General features: G+C 39.3%; 8 protein-coding genes across 8 annotated transcripts; 1 reads left to right on the top strand and 7 right to left on the bottom strand.

Moving 5' to 3' along the window:
* Positions 1–35: 35 nt before the first annotated feature.
* GCK72_020455 (uncharacterized protein) lies at positions 36–887 on the bottom strand (the record flags this gene model as incomplete). Its single annotated transcript, XM_003116108.2, has 1 exon — positions 36–887. One exon carries the CDS (start codon positions 885–887, stop codon positions 36–38), a length of 852 nt encoding a protein of 283 aa, XP_003116156.2.
* A 356-nt stretch (positions 888–1,243) lies between these two features.
* Positions 1,244–1,644, bottom strand: GCK72_020454 (uncharacterized protein; the record flags this gene model as incomplete). Its single annotated transcript, XM_003116260.2, has 2 exons — positions 1,244–1,524; positions 1,572–1,644. The coding sequence occupies 2 exons, from the start codon at positions 1,642–1,644 to the stop codon at positions 1,244–1,246; spliced, it is 354 nt and encodes a 117-aa protein (XP_003116308.2).
* A 340-nt stretch (positions 1,645–1,984) lies between these two features.
* Positions 1,985–2,383, top strand: GCK72_020453 (uncharacterized protein; the record flags this gene model as incomplete). The annotated part of the gene is made up of 2 exons (XM_003116345.2): positions 1,985–2,057; positions 2,103–2,383. 2 exons carry the CDS (start codon positions 1,985–1,987, stop codon positions 2,381–2,383), a joined length of 354 nt encoding a protein of 117 aa, XP_003116393.2.
* Positions 2,384–3,659: 1,276 nt separating this feature from the next.
* GCK72_020452 (uncharacterized protein) lies at positions 3,660–4,301 on the bottom strand (the record flags this gene model as incomplete). Its single annotated transcript, XM_003115954.2, has 4 exons — positions 3,660–3,755; positions 3,804–3,960; positions 4,007–4,107; positions 4,155–4,301. The coding sequence occupies 4 exons, from the start codon at positions 4,299–4,301 to the stop codon at positions 3,660–3,662; spliced, it is 501 nt and encodes a 166-aa protein (XP_003116002.2).
* A 622-nt stretch (positions 4,302–4,923) lies between these two features.
* Positions 4,924–5,313, bottom strand: GCK72_020451 (uncharacterized protein; the record flags this gene model as incomplete). The annotated part of the gene is made up of 2 exons (XM_003115945.2): positions 4,924–5,198; positions 5,244–5,313. The coding sequence occupies 2 exons, from the start codon at positions 5,311–5,313 to the stop codon at positions 4,924–4,926; spliced, it is 345 nt and encodes a 114-aa protein (XP_003115993.2).
* Positions 5,314–7,484: 2,171 nt separating this feature from the next.
* GCK72_020450 (uncharacterized protein) lies at positions 7,485–8,243 on the bottom strand (the record flags this gene model as incomplete). Its single annotated transcript, XM_053733582.1, has 2 exons — positions 7,485–7,552; positions 7,601–8,243. 2 exons carry the CDS (start codon positions 8,241–8,243, stop codon positions 7,485–7,487), a joined length of 711 nt encoding a protein of 236 aa, XP_053582495.1.
* Positions 8,244–11,306: 3,063 nt separating this feature from the next.
* GCK72_020449 (uncharacterized protein) lies at positions 11,307–12,625 on the bottom strand (the record flags this gene model as incomplete). The annotated part of the gene is made up of 5 exons (XM_053733581.1): positions 11,307–11,347; positions 11,400–11,640; positions 11,705–11,990; positions 12,034–12,232; positions 12,337–12,625. 5 exons carry the CDS (start codon positions 12,623–12,625, stop codon positions 11,307–11,309), a joined length of 1,056 nt encoding a protein of 351 aa, XP_053582494.1.
* A 1,297-nt stretch (positions 12,626–13,922) lies between these two features.
* Positions 13,923–18,673, bottom strand: GCK72_020448 (uncharacterized protein; the record flags this gene model as incomplete). Its single annotated transcript, XM_003116129.2, has 5 exons — positions 13,923–14,042; positions 14,552–14,948; positions 16,077–16,179; positions 18,380–18,574; positions 18,622–18,673. 5 exons carry the CDS (start codon positions 18,671–18,673, stop codon positions 13,923–13,925), a joined length of 867 nt encoding a protein of 288 aa, XP_003116177.2.
* Between the last annotated feature and the right edge of the window lie 5,128 nt (positions 18,674–23,801).

Below are 23,801 nucleotides of genomic sequence, written 5' to 3'. Positions count from 1 at the left end.
AATATAAAACTTTGGTTGAATAAACAGGTAATCATTTAGTTAGGCATATTCGTAACATCAATGGGTCCACCACAAACGTATCCCTCTTGAGTTGGTGGTGGCGCATTCGGATCACGTGTTGTTGTCGTTGGAGGCGGAGATGTACACGCAGGGATTCCTGGGTCAGGAAGTATTGTATGTGGCTGCTCTTCAGGTTCTGGAGTTGGAGTTGGTGGGGTTCCAGTGGTATGAATAGAATTGTCATCAGTAGTTCCAGTTGGTGGAGAGGCAGTTGTATGATCGGAGTCAGGGATTCCTGGGTCAGGAAGTGTTGTGTGTACCGGCTCTTCAGTTTCTGGAGTTGGAGTTGGAGGGGTTCCAGTGGTATGAATAGAATTGTCATCAGTAGTTCCAGTTGGTGGAGAGGCAGTTGTATGATCGGAGTCAGGGATTCCTGGGTCAGGAAGTGTTATGTGTACCGGCTCTTCAGTTTCTGAAGTTGGAGTTGGAGGGGTTCCAGTGGTATGAATAGAATTGTCTTCAGTAGTTCCAGTTGGTGGTGAGGCAGTCGTATATTCTGGCTCTTCTGTTGGTGATGGTCGAGATGTTGTGCCACCACCTGATTCAATAAAACATGCTTCGGCAACTTTTTTCGAATCTTCGGCAGATATTTCAGGACAAGACAGCTCTTCAAGGATGCAAATAGCCCTCACGTTGTAGCATGCGCTCGGGAGAGTTTCAGGATTCTTCAGTAATGGGATAGCCCCTTTGACAACTGCTGGACACTTGTATTGTGCACTAAACGTATCACAAACGCCATCACGAAGATGAGAATATCGGAAGACTCCAGGAGATGTGTGGGCAGTGAGCGCGAGAACCGCCAGAATCGTTAGAAGTGGACGGAACATTTTTGTTGTAGAACTGACTCGAACTCTTTTCTTATATACAAGAAGGAGACAATGTGTGAAAGACGAGGACAATTGAGAGGGGTTGTTTGTTATTATTTTCAGTTATTGTGATGAGTTTTTTAATAAATGTTGAAGGAGTGAAAAGGATATTTTTCTAGTTCAATTGTTAAAAATTTAAGTGACCAATCAACACTCCTAACAATTTCCATTCAATAGAAAACTTTTCTGGAACTCGGAATGACGAATCGGATTTTTCAACCATTTCTTCAGATAACTTTTGAGCTATCAAAAGTTCAGCAACGCTTCAAAAACTTTGTTAAAAAAGTAGTTTATTTCTCCAAATTACTCAACAAAAATTACTGATTCTCAGCTTTTCTGGCAGCAATACGAGACTCGAAATCGGCCTTCTTCTTGGCAACAAATGCTTCATAGGCAGTTTGATCGGCTGGGGATTGTGTCTTGATGTACTCATTGACCTTATCAATGAATTGGTGGAATGCAGCACGGGCAGCTTCACGGTCGATTTCAATTCCTTCAGCTGGTTTGTTAGATGCGAAATCAGTAGCAATCTTCAGGATTCCATCAGCAGCTTGGGCAGAAAGTCCGGAAGCTTCCATCTCGGCTTTGGCTTCCTCGGCTGGAAATTTCTATAGTGTAAAAAACTAGTGACGGCGTAAAACTTACCAGTTGGCCATCCTGGTGGAGCGCACAAAACAGCGAGAGTGAGAGTAGAGAGGGTGATGAAAACCTTGAACATTTTGAATGATGATCCCTCCATATCCCTCTCAATCCTTTTATACCATTTTCAAAACTGTGACTTGGTATATTGAACAGTAGTAACAACTGATCAAATAAATTTTTCGAATGATTTGTTTTTCAAAAACCGTGACTCTTTCTCCCTAGATAGTATGGAAAGTTCATGAGGGTCATTTATGATTTGTGTTTTTGTGTCGAACTGGTCACAAATGCAAACAGATTTTATGAATTGTCTGGTGGGTAGCAGGAAGTATTAGTCACTTACTTTGTGCAGAAAACACAGATTTCGAACGGTATAAAAAGGGATGAGACATCAGGTGAAACCATCAACTCAACTAAAAATGTTCAAGGTTTTCATCACCCTCTCTGCTCTCACTCTCGCTGTTTTGTGCGCTCCACCAGGATGGCCAACTGGTATGTTTTACGCCTTCACTAGACTTACACTATAGAAATTTCCAGCCGAGGAAGCCAAAGCAGAAATGGAAGCTTCCGGACTTTCTGCCCAAGCTGCTGATGGAATCTTGAAGATTGCTACTGACTTCGCATCCAATCAACCAGCTGAAGGAACAGAGATCGACCGTGAAGCTGCCCGAGCTGCATTCCACCAATTCATTGATAAAGTCAATGAGTACATCAAGACGCAATCCCCAGCCGATCAAACTGCCTATGAAGCATTTGTTGCCAAGAAGAAGGCTGATTTCGAGTCTCGTATTGCTGCCAGAAAAGCTGAGAATCAGTAAATTTTTTGAGTAATTTGGAGAAATAAACAACTTTTTTAACAGAGTTTTTTGAAGCGTTTCTCCATTTCCGAGACTATATATATATACAACACAAAAATCAGGCACTGTCCTGGTGCTGAAAACTGAAGAAAAATCATGTATACGGGCTTATACACAATACATTTTCGAGAAAGTAATTCCAGACTTTTCAATTTCTTCCAATTTTTCCGGTGTGCCAATAAACATTATTAGCATGACCATCGAGTTTTTAAAAAACTGTTATATATAGAAAACCAGACTTGCAAAATTCCGGGCCGGCCCGGATTTGAATTTTTGAACTTTTTTCACTACAATTTTTTGTCCAAAAATTTATTTTTTGACAGAACTTGTAGTTCTCGGATTGCAAATCACTGCTAAATTTCCTGAGTGGATATAAATAGTTTTTAGATTTTTCTGTTTTTTGTTAGTTGTTTTGTGTTTTTTTATTCGCTTTCTTTGTTCCGAACCTATCAATAAATTTTTTTTTTAATTTTCAAATATATGTTCCGGGCCGACCGGGCCGGGCCGGAGAAATGTTGATTTCGGCTCGGCCCGACCCGAGCCGTTGCAAGTCTGATAAAAACTGAACACGGGCCTCAACCAAACTTTTACTTTTCGAAAAAGACAATAAGAAGAGAAAAGTTGAGTGGCACTCCGAGTGACGGCATCCAACAGCACAACGAGCCGGTGTTCCAACCAGTCCACAACCCTGTCTTCGTCATCAACTCGCTTTGCTGAATCCTATATGCGACTTCTGAAAGTACGAAGGATTACTTTCCAATACAACTCTGAAAGATGAATAACCTTACCTATTGCGGAATTCGAGTACTTATTTTCCCATCGCAAACGGTTTATTTTTATCCAATTCTTCCGAATCTTGCTTATTGTCCCAACAGCTTTGATCTTCTAACGCTCGTCCATCCAAGCAGCAATTCAAAGCAGTGTAAGAGGCGATTACATTTGTAAACTGACTTCTTCCCGCTGATTACCTTTCCTTATATGCGATTTCTTATCAAGATGACCTCGGATATAGCCGAGAAAAAAAGGACGAAGGTCATACGAGAAAAAACATTTTTAAATTTATATGAAACTAGTTTTTGGGAAAGTTTTGAAACGTGAAGGTCACGATTTTTTTTCTTTTGTTAAAATTATACTGAAAATTTTTTTCTTCAGATTTTTTTCAGCCAGGCCCCGAGATCTCCAGAATTTTTTCAATTTATTTATTAAAACATAGTCATTTTAGGTTTCAAAAACTAATTTAACAGCAATCACGGTATGAAATGTGTGCAGAGAGACCAGAAGCAATCAAATAGAAAACAGCAGCACTGATTGAAATCCACGCGGAGTAGCCCAACTGAAAAATTGTCTTTGATTGATATATATTTTTTCAAACAACACTTACATTATATGAGATATAATAAACCGAGAGTTTTGAGAAGTTCACTCCGAGAACAGTAATTGCAGAAATAGTCAGCAGAACAGTCATCATGGCGCAGACAGAAATAATTATGAACCATTTTCGGGAGCCGCAGGAATAACCATCACGGATGACATCAGCTCTGAAATCACCTTGAGTATAAATGGGTTAATTAAGGCTTCACTTACTGTACTTTGAAGTAAGCGAGAATAGTTATTATCGAGAAGGCAACTGTTATGAACATTAACCAACTAGATGCAGCGTACCACGGGAATATCGAAGAATTAATCTGGAAACATAACAAACATTTATTTTTCTAAAACTAAACCTACTTACCGAATCATACGGCACAATTCCATAGCAGAAGGACATCCCAACTTGATCGCTTTCTGAAGTCCAACATGGCGAGAAAACTCCCACAAGATTCAGAATTTCAGCAGCAAGAATTAGAATGCCTAAATTGAATAGTTTAGTGGTGTACATAGTGCAACGAGTACGTGAGAATAAAGTGTGAATAGGTGTCACTATCTATTTGAAAAAAACTTATCAGTGACGATACTTATTGTTTTATGAATCTGCAAACAATTCGAGAGAATAAAAAAAATTCAAAAGACTGAAACCGCTTTGAAATGTTTCAACAAATCCCGGGTATCTAGTGAACTCAAAACGATATACCTCATAAAACGGAAAAATCCCTGCAAGTCGTCCTAGAACATTAAATACTTTCAAAATACAAGTCTGGTTTATCATAAAACTACATTTTTATGCTGCAACGCGTACGTGAGAATATATAGGTGTTATCTGTAAAGAAACAATTTTATTGATGACGAGTACATTTTTGTCGTTAATTTTATGAGAATACAAATAATCTTCCACACATATTCAACAAATTTTATCAAGAGATCAAGAAACTGAAATTTGCCACATTATATTTCCTTCATCTTATCGGTGGCGTTGCTTAAGTTTTGTTTCAATATTTTTAAATCTTCAATAATTTATTAACCTTTTTTTGGGAAATTGGAAAAGTGACGGTATTGTACACATGTACAGATATGGACACATCTTTATTTTGCGAAGTATTGCATTTCATTTCATTTGCAATTTATCAATGGTTTTTAGCAGTCAAATGAGCTTCGAAATCCGCTTTCTTCTTGTCTGCAAATTCTTTATAGGCTTCTTGATCTTCTGCAGATTGTGTCTTGATATAGATATCAACTTCCGTGAGGAACTTTCTAAATAGAGCACCCGTCTCTTCAGAAGTTCGCTTGACACTTTCCTCTTTCTTGTTGGCTTTGAAAAACTCTGAGGCGACCTTCAATACTCCATCGGCAGCTTGTTCAGATAATCCAGCAGCGAGAAGATCCGCCTTGATTACTCCGGCTGAAACAAGAAACGTGAATGTTTTTCAGAGCCCGTTGCACTTACGACTCGGTGGAACTGGGCCTGAAACAACAGTAAGGATTAGAACAGAGAACGCAAGGAGTAACTTGAACATGTGGAATGAAAGTAATTCAAATTTGATGAGCGTATTTATACTGCATAATGCAGCAGAGGACACAGAAGAACATCAACACTAACCACTTTTTTGGCAGAGAACAAAATATGAATACACGTTTCCAAAAGATCATTTTCGTTCATGGCAGATCATCACCATGTTTTGAACTTTTTGTTTTGCAAGGAACGCTTTCTGGTATATTTATTTTATTGAATTTAAAAAATTTCGATTTCAGCTCGGCGCGGCCCGTGGCAAGTTTGGAACAATTATACTTGGTCTACAAGTCAATACAACATATTATAGATTAGTAGACTTAATTAATTGTTATTTATTTATTTATTTCATCGAAGGGTGTGGACCACTGACACGTGAAAATGGATTAGTTTTTAGGATTTACATGAAAGATATGCTTAGTAAATGGGGGAACGATATCTGATAAATGATAAAGGAATGATAATAGTTCGCTGAATTTAGTAAAAGGAAATGATCGAGGTTGCATTTATTTATTCTACTCATGAAGGCCGCTGTTGACTGTTTGACCGGAAACACCCAATCAGATATTGAATTCCAACATCGGAGGACTCTATTAGACAGTATTTGTGAAGATAATTTTGTCGAATTCCTAGTTAACGATTTGAGATAAAATCTATGTCGACGTAGCTTTGAATGATCCAACAGTTCAAATATGGGGTTTTCAATAATAATTTCTTTAGTAACCATAAGTTTATAGGTGAAAATCAAATCAGTGATTTTAGATCACATTCATCGAGCGTCTCAAAATACGAGGAATACGTCATGACTTTATTCACAAACACTTTTTTTTTTAAATATTAGGTTGATGCGTAAGTTTCTTTCTTTTTTTGGGTCATTTTTGGTATGAAATTTCTAGAAGACTAATAGTTCACATAATAAGAAACATTGTTGGCTAGTACCAATAACTCATTGTGATTATACCTGTGACTTGACATCCACCATCCGCCTAATCTCAGCCGGAGGCACGTCAAAACACTTGAGGAACCCTTTTTTGGTACCATTCTTCGTCTCCATTTTTTTCCTAGAAAATGTTGACAAGAATTGGTGAGCTATTCAGAATTAAAACAAGCAAAAACATTTACTTATAAAAAGCAAATAAAGGCATTCCAACTAAGCAACGATAGTTCAGTGCGGGTCCCTGATGAAAGGTTAGGATCAGCAATTTAGGAGTGTGCGAGTATTTTTAATATTTCTTTAACTGTAGTTAGGGAAATTGGTGGAAATGTTGGTTATTGAGTAAAGTAGACATTGATGTTTCTAAATTTACTTTGTTTTCAATATTCACATCATTTGTACTTTTTCGCAGGAAGCCCGAAGTCAACATCATCAAAATCACTTTATTTTTGAGTTTGATGAGGCCTATTGCTCCTACCTCTAAAGCAATCCACTAGATATTTAGTACATTTTTAGATCAATGTGTGTACTATTGATTACTTACAATAAAATAATTCAGACTTATTTGTGAGCGTTCAGAAGAGACCTAGACTCCACTCAGGTATAGTACACAAAATTTCTCGAATGCGCGAAAATCATAAAACATTTATCAGCCAAGTTTTATCACTCAATTTGATGGCTTTGTCATAAACTTTTTTAAGACATAATTTACTCATGTTATCCTCTAACTTTTACAAATAGTTTGGTACAAATGTTCTCTCAAATATTTCTGTAATCTGTTTGAACCCAGAACCATGGTTTCTTGTTGCTGTCGATCGTCTTATCGCAACTTTTTTGTTTTCAACATTCCGACTGAAAACTAAAATGAGATAACAAGATCAAATCTTGTTCTATAAATTGCGTTTAATTTCTTATGAAGATCTTATCATTTCGATACCAATGCGACAAAAATCAAAAAACTTTCCAAAACAGGCATTTGGTTGGCGATCAAAAAAGCCATCGTCTTCACGAGCGGACTGTCTAGGCACCAACTTGAAACATTATATGTTAGCCACTAAAGAGGTCATAAAAATGCGAAAAAGTTTGGGTTGAAAAACAACCTCATCGCTTAGAGACCGGGGGCCAAAGTCACACCTTCAAAAAAGAAAGAAACTTATGCATCAACCTAATATAATGATGTCACGAAAAACATATTAGCCCAAAAAAATCAAAATCTTTCGGTACGAAATATGTTATCATTAATTTTAAGTAATTGTGGCCAACGCAAACGTGTTCACTGTGTTTTTCGAATGATAGCAACCGGTGAGAATTGCTGAAATCATGAATTTTGTTATGGTAAAGTATAGACAATGGTAGTCACCAATCATTCTCATCCGGAACGGTTTGATGCAGTAAATTGCGACCATTGGTTCAAAACAGGGATAAATCGCCACAGAGATCGGAATGAAGCTAGACAGCCCATCGACAGTGACTCCGAAAAGTGGAAATATAAACAAACAGGTGACAGGGAGATACATAAAGACTGATGGGATACATGTTTGGATTACAAGGGTTCGGAATAGCTGCTTCTGAAGGTTTTGAGAATCGAATCGAGCAATTTGGCCAAGTTTATACAAATGATAGTATGTTTGACTTCCAAAATGAATTAAAAGAGAAAAAGTGACGGACATGATAACACAAATCGTTCCAGCAGAGAGAAACGAAGAAGTATGACATTCGAATTTCCCAGTTGCGTTGTTCTTGAAAAAGTATTGAGGGCCTAAATAAGTATACTCTCCCTGTTCCAAACAATATATTTTCAAAAAATCAGGAGCGACAACTTGATTTTTCATTTCAGATTCTCCATGAAAATAATAGGATAGTACGAACCAGATAGAGTTGTTAAGTGCAAGGAATAAAAGCCAGATCGGAAAAGCTCTCAGGTGGAATCTGGCGAGATTGGGTGACCCAGTTACAGATAGGTATCGGTAGTAGAAGTGAATGGTCAACAAAAGTAACATCATTCCGTAGAAGCTACAGTAGATTGCTGAAAGATTGCAAAATTGTATAGTTGTCACCGGGCCGGATCCGGAGCTTGGCGGGCCTTGAGATAACTCGCTTCAAAATATCAATTAGGAGTCGATCAACCTGTCAAATTGTAGGTCTCGGTGAGTTCTACTCGATTCTATTTTCATTTTCGCAATGAGTTTAGTGAGAATCGCTGTGCAATCAGGCCCGGCCACTAAATAGATTGTACAGCGATTCTCACTAAACTTATGGTGAAAATGAAGAATCGAGTAGAGCTCACCGATACCTACAATTTGACAGGCTGATCGACTCATAATTGTCATTTTGAAGCGAGCTATCTCGGATCCGGCCCGGTGACAACTATGCAAAATTGGACTTAAAGGACAGAGTGAGCATACATAGAAAAATCTCTGCAATGAATTTGGAGTAGTCCTTGGATTTGAGAACACTGAAAACAACAAACGAGACGTGGGTAAAGTGGACCATCTAAAATGTTCAAATTAGAATTTCTGGACAGAATTTATGCAAAAGCTACCGGTTTACTCCAAAAGTTAAAAGCTGAGTACAGAATCCCGAAGCTTGAGAATGACAACATCAGGTACTTATAGTTCCCAAATGTATTGATTGGCAACTCCCAGATAAAGAAAATCAAAATCATGTTCAACGGAGTCGCCATGCAGAAACCAACAGTTTCCACATAGTCGGTGGCTTCCAACCATGCTGTCGAGCACATCTTACTGAAGACAGCAAAAAGAAGAGAGGGAAGTAATGACTGTTTTTCAAAGATTAGTTGTGTATTTTGATTTCAGCAAAATAAATACCAGTGTCGTCAGCATAATGATTCCGTTTTTCTGTTTGTATGGCTTGAACATTGAAACTTGGTTTTTTGATAGAAAAACAACTATTTTGGTTCCCTGTTTGTTGGGGTTTTCAACCCCGTTCCAAGCTGAAAGGAATTGAACAGAAGCACAAATGAAAAACGATTCAATTGAATTGCGGATATCTTGTCAGTTCAACTCGTTAAAAAACTTGTGTGCAGAAGGGGATGTGTATGATGCAGGTTTCAACAGTTGGATGTATACCATATTCGTTCCTCCATGCACCACTAATAGTTCCCCCACCATCTCTTGTTCCAGAGGCTGGCCGTCAATTCATTTGGAGGCAATTGGAAAAAATAACGATTCTTCAGAATTTCTTGACGAGAAAATCAACGTCGAACTAAGTGAAATGTGGAAGCAGGGATAATCACCAGTTGTGATTGACTCTATTGTTTTTTTTTTGTTGATAATTATAAAAAATTATCTTCTGAAGTTTATGGCTTTCTTTTTTTTCTTTTTTTTTTCTGACAGTGAGTTTCAATTGAAGCTTTGAATGTCAGACTGTTACTGCATCATCATCTGTTTTTTCTCAATCTTTAATGGGGTTGTTCAGGTCATGTAAAAATGTATTTTAATACATTTTTTTCTTATTCACGAGAGTCGAGAAACTATTTTTTACAAATCTCAGTTTACCGTTGGTCTAACAGCGTTTTTCCCCTTTTTTGCATTTTTCGACATGCGTATGTAGAAAAACTGTCAAAAAATTGGGGAGAAAAGTAGAAAAGTGGGAGAAAAATATGTATTAAAATACATTTTTCACTGGTCGTGAATAAGGAAAAAATGTATTAAAATACATTTTTACATGACCTGAATAACCCCATAAGAAAAAATTTTATTTATTAAAAATAAAGTTATAATGAGTAAAACACGAAGCAATTAGAACATGAAATCAAAATATTTTTTGAAAAAAAAAACTTCTTCAGTTTTCGATCAGAAAATTAGACGAGGCAAGCGCAGAACTGTAGATTTAGGAGGAAGGCAGCATGTTAGAAAACCTGAAAGCATCATTTATATAGTCCAGAAAAGATACGTTGCCTATTATTCTCATCCGGAACGGTTTGATGCAATAATTGGCGACTAGCCGTTCGAAGCAAGGATATATCGTCACAGAGATCGGAATGAAGTTAGACAGCCCATAATCTGTGATATATATATATAAACTATACAGGGTGGCTGATAAGTATTGAGACATGTATTTCACTGCATAGAAAAAAATCTAGGTGTCCATTTCAGAAAATAACTATATTTTTTGAATCAGTACAACATTATAACCTGCTTTTTAAAAAAAAGTACTACTTTTGATTCCGTGGTCGCGTGCCAGACGTCCAGATGTGACAAGGAAAAAGAGACTTTGCGCCGTAGGTAGTTATCACATTCATTGGCTCATATCTTCAGGAGCACAAATTTTTCGAGACTAGGAATTTGGTTAGTGACAGCTGAGATGTTATACTCAAAATTATATTAATATAAAAAACAGATAAACGCATGGTCACGGACCCACGAGGGCTTCAAGTGCAACTTGCAGTATTGAGAAAAATGAACAAAATAGCGAGTTTTTAGATAAACAGTCACAAAAATTGAGGACAGAATATAGGAAAAATTCAACAATTCTGAACTGAATTTACAATGTCTAATACATGTTTTGATCATATTGTTTTCAGGTTATCGCATTCTTATGAGTTGATAATCATGGTTTTCCATTATTTGCTTCAAAAAATAGACCTTCGGATATCAGAGAGGCCCCCACTCTCCTCAATTTCAAAAAATTCAAGTTGAGGGCTGATAAATGTTCAGAAAGTCTACCGTAAGCTATTTAGGCCAATAATGGGACAATCGAATAATTGTTGACCGCTATATTATTGAATCTCTTTGGTTGATCGTGAAACCTTCTTACCCGCGGCGCAGAGTCACTTTTCCCTTGTCACATCTGGGCGTCTGGCACGCGACCACGGAATCAAACCTAGTTTTTTTTTCAAAAGCTGATCATAATGTTGTACTGATTCGAAAAAAATAGTTGTTTTCTGAAATGGACACCTTGAGCTTTTTTCTATGCAGGGAAATCAGAGAAATACGTGTCTCAATACTTATCCGCCACCCTGTAAGTAGACTGATGACCAGTAAGTGTAAAAACTGCAGAGACAAATATGATCCGTTGTGTTTCACAAATAACCGACACCATACTTATGCCTCGTCATCTGTCATATATTCTCCATCTCTATCGCCTGAAATCAGAAATCAAGTTTTCAGTTGTTTATCCTCACAATCATATCAAACTCGCCAAAACCTTGAAGGGTACTACCGACGTTGCGCCTGTACTCCCCACCGATCCTCCATGACAACACAAGGCGGATCGATAACATCTTATAGACAACAAAAACACCAGAGAGTCTAGTGGAGGGTATATCGAAATACTCATTACCACAAAATAGCCGATTTGACCTACATAAGTCCCACACATCCCTCCCACAATCATGATAGCAGGTGGGATGTAGACAAGGATCAGTGGTATTGAAGCCTGGAAGTTTTATCCGTGAAAATCCGTGAAAATTCGTGAAAATCATCCGTGAAAATCGAAGTACCTGCAGAACAATAGCTTTCAACAATTGCATTTGCATTTTATACAACTCTTTTGACATCTGAGCCATTTTAAACAGCTTCATGGTATCCTTATAAGTCAAAACTCCACAGACTAGAGACACTGTATAAAAGAAGCTCTGGAACCCAAACAAGCCTAACAAGGTGCTCATTGTACCCCACTCAATATCCCCATAGGAATGCTCAGTGCTATTTGTGACATGTCGACACAACACTCCCACGTATGCCTTGTTGACGAGATCCACGTTCTCTATTAGCATTGTGGTAACGCTGAAAAACGTGGTTGAATAATTTTTTAAAGAAAACTGCTCACTTCAAATGAGCAGTTCTATCTGGAACCGGCGCCATCAGGGTGTAAACTAGCATGGACCAAATGAAAAATGGAAGAGCACAATAGAGGAAAAGGAGAATGACTCGCCATCCTTGAAAGAATATTATGTAGTATGGTCTGAATAAAAACATTTGGATAATATCCCTGACGGCTATATACTCGCTTGCAAATTGAGACATATCTATAAATGAAATTGAGGGATAAGAATGATGAGCTAGCGAGAAAACATCCACAGTAAAGAACTGCAATATTTCAAATTGGAAAAAACACTAAGTTTTGACATACTTTGGACCGATAAACCACCAGTATACCCCAGATCAAACAATCTATTTTCTGAATAAAATGCGTAGCCAAATCCATGGATGTCGATAACTATAGCCGGCTGATTCAACCAGTCAATGATAGAAAATGCGAATGCATAGAAACAATAAATTCTCAAAAAGTTTTTGTACCCTCCGAACTCTTTTGGCGACTTCTTTTCTATCAATATAAATAGAGTGATAGTTGCCCAGATAGCAGTAAAGAACGAGAACCATCCTAAGATGTGAGTGATGTTGGATAAGGTGGATGACATAGTTTGATTGTGATATTATGTGTTCGTAGACATGTTATATAGCTGTCTGGATATTCTCCAGGGAGGTGTCATAATTATAATAATAATGTTTTCAGAAGTAATAGAGCAGACAAAACTATACAACTCAAGATTCCGGGAAGACGTATTGTGGTACTTTGTTTGTCAGACATCAATTGGGATTCGATACTTGTTTTCTGAGATTGGTGGAGCGCGTTTGCTAAAAAATTGAGAAAAACCGATTTGTTGATGTTTTTGGAGCAGGTGAAATGATACAGACTGAAACAATAAGAACTTAGACCCTCCGCATCTTTTTATTTTGCTTTGAGTCGCTATGCAGTGAAACTTTTTTCAATCAGCATGGTGGTCAGTATAAACTCGACGAGGCATCATTCCATTGTTCACTAAATACAATACAGTGAAGTGCTTAACTGCGCTCTATGGTGAATGCGTCGTGTACTCCTGGAGAACTAATTTCCTTTTCTAATTCTGTTCTACTTTGTCCACGGGGAGTACACCGCTTCAAATGTATCATCCTGTTTCAACCAATTTCGATGGTTAATATTATTATTATTACGTTCAATAATACGAATAAAAAATCAATAAAACCACTGCTTATGCATCAACAAACGGATAACACATCGGAGAAAACTTAAAGAGAAATGAAAAAAGAATAATTCCAGGTTGTACTGAAAACATTAAATTGTGTGAGTGGGTGGGGGGCAGGAGCATCTAAAAAGCAATTAGAGGGGGCGGGGCCAATAGAGGGATGGACACGATTCGAGAGGTATTGCGAATTGGTTTGGGGGGCAAAAGTGATAAATACTAATGGGGGAAAATGCACAACGAGGGGAGAATTAAGGGAATATCGATTGATTTTTTGAAGAGATTGGAAATGCTAAACCATACTACGTATTTAATGGAGATTGGGCGTAAACTTCGTGATTTTTTTGTTGAGAATTTTTTCTCGAAAACTTTTTAATTTTCGAATTTTTTGTGAGAGAATGAAGAGGAAGATAACCTGAATCCATATCCATAGATTACGACTTGACGAAGTCTCGACATTGGGAAAAGTGGAGAGACGGGGGGAGGGGGTGCAGCTATAATAGAGGGAGAGAGACGAAAAATGATTAGCGAGAGAAAATACTAAACAATGAGACTAATGGGCTGCTTGGATTAAAAATGAAAAAAATTTGAGCAATTCCAGTCTTCGAGATTTCGAAAAGTCGAGTTTCGATTAGGATGGATTTGGTTTAAAGAGAGAAGGAGAGAGAAGAGGATGAAACAAAAATAGATTAAATTATTGAGTAATTTGGGAACGGGTGACTGGTCCCGAGAAGCTGGAAGAGGAGGATGGAGAGATGATTGGAGGAGTAGCGGTGGCGGTGGTGGCTGCTGGTGATTGCTCCTCGATACGGGTCTGGAAATAGATGGGTTTTTCATAAGCTCTGCTTTCTAAGAAAATAAAGTCCGCCTGGAAATCATGGTAGATTCTTCTATTCTCATATCATTTCATAGCCAGTGACCCAAATTTCAGCTTGAAGAGATCAGTGTGAACCCACAACGTTTTGCAACTACGTCGTGTTTTTCGTATCAACAAAAGTCCTAGAAAACACAGGTCATTTTATCATGTTAGCTGCAAAACACCGTTAAACCCCATATGGGCTTTACTGACCCTACTCAACATCCAACTTCAAAATTTCAAAATTTAAATTATATGAATAGAAAGCTGAAGTTTCAAGAATTCCAAAACTATATTTAAAATTTTCCTAGCATAAAAATTTGCAGAGTTACAATGGTTAACGGTCAGGATGTGTCAGCTTCCATAACAATTCCCAGAAACATAAAGTATATAATTTTATTTTAATTTATATGATTGGGAAGCTGAGGATTTTGAATCTGTATTCAAGACTTTTCAGGCGTGCTCACCTGAACCATCTTCTCAAAATCCAGCGACGGACGATGACTATTACGTCGTCCTCTCTTTGGCGCCGGCGCCGGTGGCATCAGCTCAACCGCCTCGACTTCCGCCTCGATATGATCGAAACGATAGGCGACTGGAAGTGGTGGACGATTGATGAGAACTTGGACTGGACAACGACGAGCCGCCACTTTGACGGCACGATCGTTGTTGAATGAGCGAAGACGCCAAGCGATGGGATGGTCGGCCATCGGATTCGACTCCTCGTGTCCACGTTTTCCTGGAGATGGAGAGCTATCGTCTTCACGGAGGCGACGACGGACTGGAGTTGGTGTTGCCATGCCGTCGGTGTCCGAGTCGTTGTCACCAGTCATGATTCCCGATTCGCGGCCGAAACTGTCCCAGCTGAAATCATACATAGTTTATGTCTTCTGCTACAGTACCCCCTTCTATTCATAGATTCCTGTAGTCTGATTCCTGATTCTAACTTTCATTGTTTCAACGTCTCGTGGAAAACATTATAATTGGTGTCTCCCCAAATAATACGATTGTCGGAGGTAATTTCGAATGTGAGAAGTATGTACACGACAACAGAGAGGGAGATAGAGAATTGTGTAGGTTGTCTGGTCAATTATCGAAAAAATCGGAGGCGGTAGAAGTGGTAGAGTGGTCTGTAGATCAAGGACAGTGCTGCCACGTCATCAAGATGACGTATGCCGAAAAAAAACGATAAGCATTGCTGTATTACTGTAGTGCAAATGTGTTTCTTAAGCTGTCTTTGCAACCTAACAACGCGCCAAAGTCACGCCAGTTTGGCAATCAGGTTTTCCGACAAAGGCCGTTTTCCGTTTCAGCCATTTCATTTTAGGCCTACTGGTTCAGGCCTCTCGTTTTCAGGCAATCAGTTTTCAGTCCTTTGTTTCAGGTTCTCCATTTCAGTAATTGTGTTTCAGGCTTATCTTTTTGGACCAACCGTTTCAGGCCTTTCGTTTTAAGCCTACAGGTTCAGGCCTCTCGTTTCAGGCCGCCTGCTTTCAGTCTTTTGTTTCAGGTTCTTCATTTCAGGCCACCCGTTTCAGGCTCTTCACTTCAGGTCCTTCACATAAAGCCTGTCCTTAAATACCTTCTGCCTTCCTCATCTGAAACGCGGCAACGTCACGCCAGATGTCTTTTCTAGATCCCTCTCACTAGTCAACTTGTTGCGATTCTCCCTTTACTCCCAATCCACCTTTCCATCTTCTTCTTTTTCGAAAATGTGTCCCGCTTTCTATACGATTTCTCAAGATTCAGAGCCACGATAAATCTGCATTTTGTCTCCCTTCTCTTCTCTGTTTTGCTCTTTTTGTGAGACTCGAAATGCAACAAGTCGTCGAGCACACAAAAATAACAAGAACTGATAATAACAATAAATCTTCTGAGAGGACGGGACGGGCGAGAAAGTTGTTTTGTGGTTTGACAGGGCAATTTGGGAGAGAGTGAGCACAGCTGTCTTCGGAGGGGGAGCCAGATTAAAAATAAGACGAAATAACAAACCTTTCAGTCTCGTCGAGATCTCGTTTCCACGCTGGACTCGCCGAGACTCGTGGTGGATTCGAGTGAAGGTAGTCGTCGTAGTTGCGAAGGCATTCGAGTGGATCTGGAATTCAGATGATTGAAGAATACTGTAATTCGTTTTTCAAGAGCAGAAGCATATAGCTTAACACATCAGAGGGGAATGGATAAATATGTTGTTTGATGAGTTTTATGTATGAATGAGCGAGCATGATACATCAACAATTCTCGTGCTTGAGAAGGAGGCCTAGACTATAGTGCAAAGACGTCATGGTTAATGAGAAAAATGAGAAAAATATTTCGAATTTTCCTGAAGTCAATTGATTTTGCTGCGTAGCGACTCCGCCGAGGCAATCTTCGAAACTGTTTCCTGATCTCAAATAATATCCCGCTGAACTCATTTTTTACAGGGTGTAAATCCGTGGACTAGTTTTCTTGGTTTTGGTTTTCTAGGTCATGTCATGTGGAAACTTGGTCAGTGTAACATTTCTGACATTTTCGTAAAAAGTTCGAAATGGATTTCGGTGTGTGTAAGTTAAACTGACAATTTTTTCTTCGGATATTCGTTTCAGTCAGACCCCGAGGCCCTCATTTTCAATTTTGTGTTAGTTGTGAAGATAGAATGTTTCTCTTCTTTTTTGTAGTTAACCACTTTTTTGTGCAGCCGTACGCTAGAGAGTTATGGCTCACTAAAGTGAGCACCATAAGTTCCTGCTATGAACAAGCTTGTCATCTGCTACAAAATAAAGGTCTAGCTTTGATCTACAAGTTGAAGCTGTTGAACGTTATGGGGCTCAGTGGCTCTTGTACAGTAAGCCTGCTGCTAAAATATTGTGTTCCCCCTCCTCCATTTTCTCTCCGAAACCGATCTCCATCCTCCTACTCCTTTTTTCATCTTCTTCTCCTCCTCCCTCACAACCGAAATGTCACATCAAATATTTGTATATATTTATACACTCGTTTTCTCTCTCCACTCACTCTTCTTGCCCTCACTCTTCGTGCCTCCCAAACATTTTGTTGCTCAGTGAGCTCCCCCCCCCCCCCTATGTGTAGTCTATATGATGTACGGGTCTCGTCCGCGCCATCTACGTTGATTCCTCCGAATAGAAATTCGATATGTTTTTAGACCTCCGAATTCCATTTGTGTGAAGAGGAGAACCGAAATGAAATGAATCGGGTGTGTTCCTTATCGTAGAACTCGAATTGTACCTGACGTGATATCACAGGCAACGACTTTTGATCTACTCGAATGAAGAAATAATAACAAAATACGAAAAGTCTCGTGGTTTGTAGGAGGATTGCAAAAATCTTTTTTGTCGCCGATTTTATCTCAGAGAGAGAAAAGTATCGGGAGGATGGCTGGGAGGAGTGATCAAGGAACCAGGAATGTACTTTGGACAGATGATCAGGTCTGGTTATGGGGATGATACGATTTTTTTTGTCTAACTGATTATACGCCAACGCACGAGCCTATCAGAGAACGATGCTAAATAGGAAAACTCTCATAAACTTTTTTCTCAAAGTTTGGCTTTTTGGAAAGCTGAAAATGTAAGGATTATGAATTTGTTTACATAATTTGCCAGCACCAAATTGGACAGAGTTATATGACGTTCAACCTATTTCTTTGATAAGTCAGAAGAAATTCAAACTAGGACAAATCTGAATACAGATCCAGAATTTCGCACGTTTTCAGCTTCACGTACCATCAAATCTAATAGAAGCTGTAGCTTTTTTAGGAATCTGGAACTTTATTCAAATTTTTCGAACTACTCATCAAACTACTCATCGATAGAACATACAAAAAGTTGTAAAGCTGGAATCTTGGGAATCCAGAACAAGTTCAATTTTTTCAATTTTTCGTTTTTGAATTCCCATCTCATCGAATCGCTTTGAAACAGTTAACACCGTTCTCAGCTCGCCAAGAGCTTTCAGAAAAGTACCCACAAGCCCAGGTTCTGACGACTTTGGGTCTCACCACGAAAACTACAGTAGGAAATTTCCTGATTACTGTAGTTTCCTAGTTTTCGTGTCGATAACCAAATCACTTCAAACATAGGCTTGTGGGTACTTTTCTGAAAGCTCTCAGCGAGCTCAACACGAATTCGACATTTCGAAGGGTTGGGATCCAAAAGAAACGAAAACGGCTAGTTCGAAGTAAATCAACTGGAAACAACCTAACTTCTAGAGCTTGTATTTTGGTCTATTTTGCTTTCAGATAAATAATTTCAAAAATTGATTCAGAATTCTCACGTCTTCAGCTCTCTGGCACGATAATAAAAACTCACCATAAAATCTCGAAGTGATCGTCTGCAACTCCTCTTCATCCGACTCGGTTCCCGAGTCATGTGGCACAATTGATCCATCATTCTCACTATTTGGATCATACACCTTGTGAAGACGAGCACTTTTACGACGCTCCTGTGATCTTGCTGCGTGTGTAGGTGGGAGGAATGATGACGGAGGTGTCGTCTGGGTGTCATCTGAAATTGTTCTAATTCGTTTTTCCAAACTCCAAATTGAAACACACCATCATCTTTCTGCGAGAGCGCTCCCATCGCTTTGGTTAACTTGCTAACCATCTTGTGTCTGTTGGTTTCTGTGTGTGACCCGTTGTGTTTCGTTTCGTTCTTCAGATTTCCTGAATTTTCGGGAAAACTTTTTGTGTTTTTGAGATTGTGAGGTAGTGTCGATTTCTTTTTGCTCTTTCACAAGCTAATCCAGTTAGTTGTGCAGCATTCCTGAAATTTTTTTTTGATAATTTGGATTCTTGTACACTAGGTGTATACTAGAAAGTAGCAAAGCTGTCGGGAATGAAAAGAATAGGAAAAATGCGATGAAGAATAAGAAAGAAAAAAGGAAAAAAAAAGAAAGAGAAGAAGAAGGAGCGGTTTGTTTGTTGGCAACGCGCCAAGAAATGGATCATCACGAGGAGAAAAAGAGAGTGAAAAGGGGGGAGAAGAGGGGGTGTAGTGTGTTAAGAGTGAAGAGACAACTCGAGAGACAACAGAAACATTCATGACAGAGAGAGAGAGAGATGAATGGATGGACACTGATCAACAGACAATTCAGGGTGTCGAGAACTGGTTTTCGTACCGAAATCTCAAGTGGAAAGGAAGGAAATTGTTACTTGGAAAAAAACCCTGGAAAAAGTTTTTAAGTTTGCTCTATCGAGACAAGACTAAAAAATTCCAAAAATTGATTTTTTCAGTAGAGCACGCTTGCTCCCGTTGTGGAAAACGGTGTAAGTTCGCTCTATCGTACAAAATTTCGGTTTGTGCGGTAGAGCGCGGTTGCATCTTAGTTTTTGAAAATTCCATACTTGTCAAGGCCCGAAGGCCGTTTCAAAAAATGAACCAATTTTTAGAATTTTTTCGATTTTTCATCGAAAATGTGAACATTTTTGACGATTTTTCAGAATTTCTTCTAATTCTGAATGACAGTCGAAAACTTGACTTTTTCGCGAAAAAAATTCTTAAAAACTCTAAAAATTCTAAAAATTTCGAATAATTGAAATTTGGCGCCAAGTATGCAAAATATTGAATTGTTCTGTAGAGCGCCCTTGCTCCCGTGACGCACAAGCTGTAGAAAACTGTGTAAGTTCGCTTTATCGTACAAAATTTCGGATTGTGCTACCGCACAATCGAGTGCAGTTGCATCTCCGCTTTTGAATTGTTGGAAAAATCACGAAAAATTTTAATTTGGAAAATCCGCGTTATTTTCCATATTCTGTCAGAAAAAATTTCAGAAAAATTCAGATATTTCGAATGCAGACCAGACTACAAACTACAAAATCTTCAATCTACTCTCAAACCAAAAGGCCAGCTTCCGTTGTGAAACGAGAAACAGGTTCTGATCTTTTTTTTTTGGAACAAACATCTTCAACTGTACAGTACTTCCGGTGTTTCTTTCATTTTCCCTTTTCACGCCAAAACTCGTAATTAGGAGGGGGTTCCAGCCATTTATAGCCGACTTTCAAAACTCCTTCAATTTCCATCTATTCCCTTCTAAACTTATATCATTCGCATCGTCTACACCTCACGAATCGACTCAAAAAATTTCAGCCGTATCTCACCATTTTGAAGGGTACTTCTAGACCTTCAGAATCCCCCAAAACTACCGTAACCCACGCTTACAATTAGCACGTCGTCGATAAATTTGACACCACTAGCGTTTCGCATGCTGCGTCTCTTGTGTCTAGCGGTGGTGGGGAGGAGGGAGTGGGTGGAGGCGATAGACGCAGCAACATCGAAAAATGTGGACATGTTGTTTGGATAGGCGAGGTGGGTGGTCTAGGCTTGGCGCGGAGGGCCTATAGGTCTTTCGTCTAAGGTAGGCCTGTAAGAAAGGCCTGTAGGTTAGACCTGTAGGCCTTTCTCAAGAAAAGCCTGTACGAAAGCAACCAGGAAGACGGGAATGGTGTGAAGAAAAACTTCCGCATCGATAAATCTTGAAGTTTTACCTTTTTTTCTTTTTTTCTTCCTTAGGCTCAGCTGAGGCATGGCTTAGGCTTACAACTTTTAGGCTTTAGGTTTTAGGCTTTAGGCTTTAGGCTTTAGGTTTTAGGCTTTAGGCTTTAAGGTTTACTGTTTAGGGTTTCGGCTTTAGGCTATAAGCTTTAGGCTTTAGGGCTAATGCTTCAGGGCTAATGCTTCAGGTTTTTTGGCTTGCTTAAATCCTGCTCCGACTAGAAAAACCTGTTTTAGGCTTCCCAATCTCAGTTTTTTCTACCGAATTTTCCTCCGAGCCTCTACCAAAAGGGTCCCAAGCAACCAAAATATGAAAAAGTCGAAAAAAGTGAGTGAGTGTGTTTTCTGTGAGTGTTCGATTCACTCACTCACGCTTTTTGCGGTCGAGTAGAAAAGAGTAGGCAAAAAAAACACGGAGGAAGAGGCAAAAACGAGGAGAAAATGTCGGTTTTTCTCCTCTTCTTCGCCCTCATCGTCGTCTTCGCTTCTTCTTCTGTGTTGCCACCCCTCTTTTTAGGCCGCCCATGTTTCGACATGACGAGGAGAAAAAGGTATGGACCCTTTCCTCTTGGAAAGAGAGAAATAGTATATGAAATTGTGGAGGGTGGGGTAGACAAAAAAACAAGGACCACACTTATGAGTTGAGCCATTTCGACTCCTCTGTTTGTGTTCTTTCTCGAAATCACCCGGAGAAAAAATGGGATGTTATTTTGGAAAAATTGAGGAGACTTGGCAAAGTGCCAGAGGATTTTTGTTGTTGTAAAGTTTGCTAGGTTACAGTGGTCTGATAGAAATTTGTAAAACTGAAGACGCGGGGAATTCACTTTTTTGTCTAGCTCGGAAAAACAAGGTTTTGTGTGAAAAACCAGGGGAAAAGACCTGTGACCTGACGTAAGTGAGCCCAGTGAGTTTTTGAGTGAGACATTTTTCAAATCTGAGTTTTTGGAACGATGAAATCAGGAGGAACAGAACCGAGTTAGAAGACTTTAATGTTCATTTTGAAAATAGAAAACATTTTTGATCCTAGCATTTACAGAAAGCTGAAGACGTGAAGATTCTGAATCTGTCTTCCAAATTCTTTTAGCGTGAAAACGAACCAAGTTATGAAACGTTTTGTAAACAAATCTATCAGACTCATCGGCGCACCTATTTTCTATTTCATCTCTTCTTATCAAACCAAAAATATTATTTGATGGACGCTCCCATTCCCCTCATTAAAAAAAAACGTGATAACATCTTGGTCAGCAGAAACCAAAATGTTTATCAATAGAGCACAATTTCCTGTCCAAAAAACTTTTTTAGAAAATATAAAAAAAGTAAATTGTTGTCCCAAAAAAAATTATTTTAGGCCCCCGCCCGACAATTTTCGTTGCGAGACCCAACGACAACAACATGCATAAATCATAATAACCTCTCTCCCAGACCAGTCCTTCCCCTTCTAATTTCTATATATTTCAAAACTAACACATTGGTGGTCAATAGAGTAGACATGGACGGTGCGCATTCTCTCGCCTCGCCTCGCCTCCCTCGCTGGCGTTATTATATCGATTTTCCCATTTGAAGAATACAACTTTTCCCGAATTTCTCAACGGATTCTGATAGATTTCGATGCGAGGAATCGAATGGTGCCAGACTTTTTGAGATTTGAAGAGTTTTAAGCGGAGAAAAACTGGGTTTTGTGTGAAAAACCTGCGAAAAAGACCTGAAACCTGGCCTAAAATAGGTTAGAATTGATGCTAGAACGCCGGACTTTTTGGGATACCTGCATGGAGTTGTCAGCTAGCCAATGGAAATAAAAATTTGGCATTTTGCCAGCAGCAGATAGCAAAACGAAACACACTTTCACACTCACTGACACTCACAGACAGAAAACCCGACGCGGGGCCAGTGGGAAGACGAAGAGGAAGCGTGAGAGGCGATGGGGGGCTGAGACAGTGAGAGAGTGAAGAGACGAAGAGAATTAGAGAATCAGAAATACACACAACACTTTGTGAGATAGTATGAGAAATGGAGAGACGGTTAGAGAACGCGGTACGATGAAGCATACGGGGGGCGGAGTGTGGTGAGAGAAGCAGAGAGAAAATTGGTGAAGGAGGAGAGAAGAAGGCCGATCGAAAGGCCCGGTTGAGGCCCTCTTTTAGTACCCAGACGGAGGGAAAAGACGAAGAGGAAGAAGATGGGAATAGGGGGAAGAGAGTGGGGATGGATGGAAAATGAGAAGAGGAATAATTGGGAATATGAGTTGGTGAGGTTACGGTACCAGGGTTTAAAAAATTCTGGCGAAAATTGGCTCGAAAAAACCTCAGTAGTCTGCAATCGCGCTCTATTGCTCCTACAGTAAGCACCGCCCGTGTGGTCCAAACAAGACATTCACAACAGTGTGAGGCGTAAGATCGCGGAAACGCGCTCCGTCGCATAACGGTTGGCACGGCGCCAAAAAACTGGCTAGGTGACAAACTCAAATTTCACGTTTATTTTTCATATCACTACAGGGAAAAATTCAAATATTTTCGTTGCGGACCTTACGCCTCGCACCCCTGTGGACGATGGTGCGATAATTTTTGGCAAAATTAATTCGTGGTGGCGGCTGAGACCTCCAACTCCACCAACCACTTCCTCATAATCTCTGTGAGACCCTTCCTTTCCGAAAATGATCTTTCGAACCCGTGGTCCTTCCTAATTAAGTCATAGACAATAGAAACCCCTCCCTACTCAAATAGAAACACATTTTCTTCTCTCTTTATGAGAAATCACAGGTGTCTCTCCTGGTCGAGACGCAGCTGGTCCATTAGTTCGGAATGAGGAAAAAGCGGAGATGGTACGGAAAACCATGAGGGATTAGAAAGGATAGTCGGGCTGACCGGTCAGAAAAAGTGGGAGTCAGAAGTCCGTGGCAACCAAACTTCTAGAGCTCACAGCTCGGCTCATTTTCATCGACGAGAAAATGTAAAAACAGATTCAGAATTATCTACTTGCCGGCTTTCAAGTCATATAAATTTTGTTAAAGCTTCCTCCCAGTGAGCTGCTTTTTATGCTCATTAATAAAAGGTTCTGTAGTCTCAATACCCTGTCACAATCTTCAAAACGGCGTATCTCAAAAAGTGGCGGATCTATCAAAAAGTGCTAAACTAAAAAAATGTAGAAAATTTTACGTAGATCATTTTTGTAGATGAGAACTTATTGCTAGCTCCGCTCACTTTTGAGATATGAGTCTTATAACAAAGATATTGCAAAAAGTCTG

This window comes from Caenorhabditis remanei, chromosome V (assembly GCF_010183535.1).
Source record: "Caenorhabditis remanei strain PX506 chromosome V, whole genome shotgun sequence".
In the NCBI taxonomy this organism is placed as follows: domain Eukaryota; kingdom Metazoa; phylum Nematoda; class Chromadorea; order Rhabditida; family Rhabditidae; genus Caenorhabditis; species Caenorhabditis remanei.
This window is presented reverse-complemented; position numbering and strand designations above follow the sequence as displayed.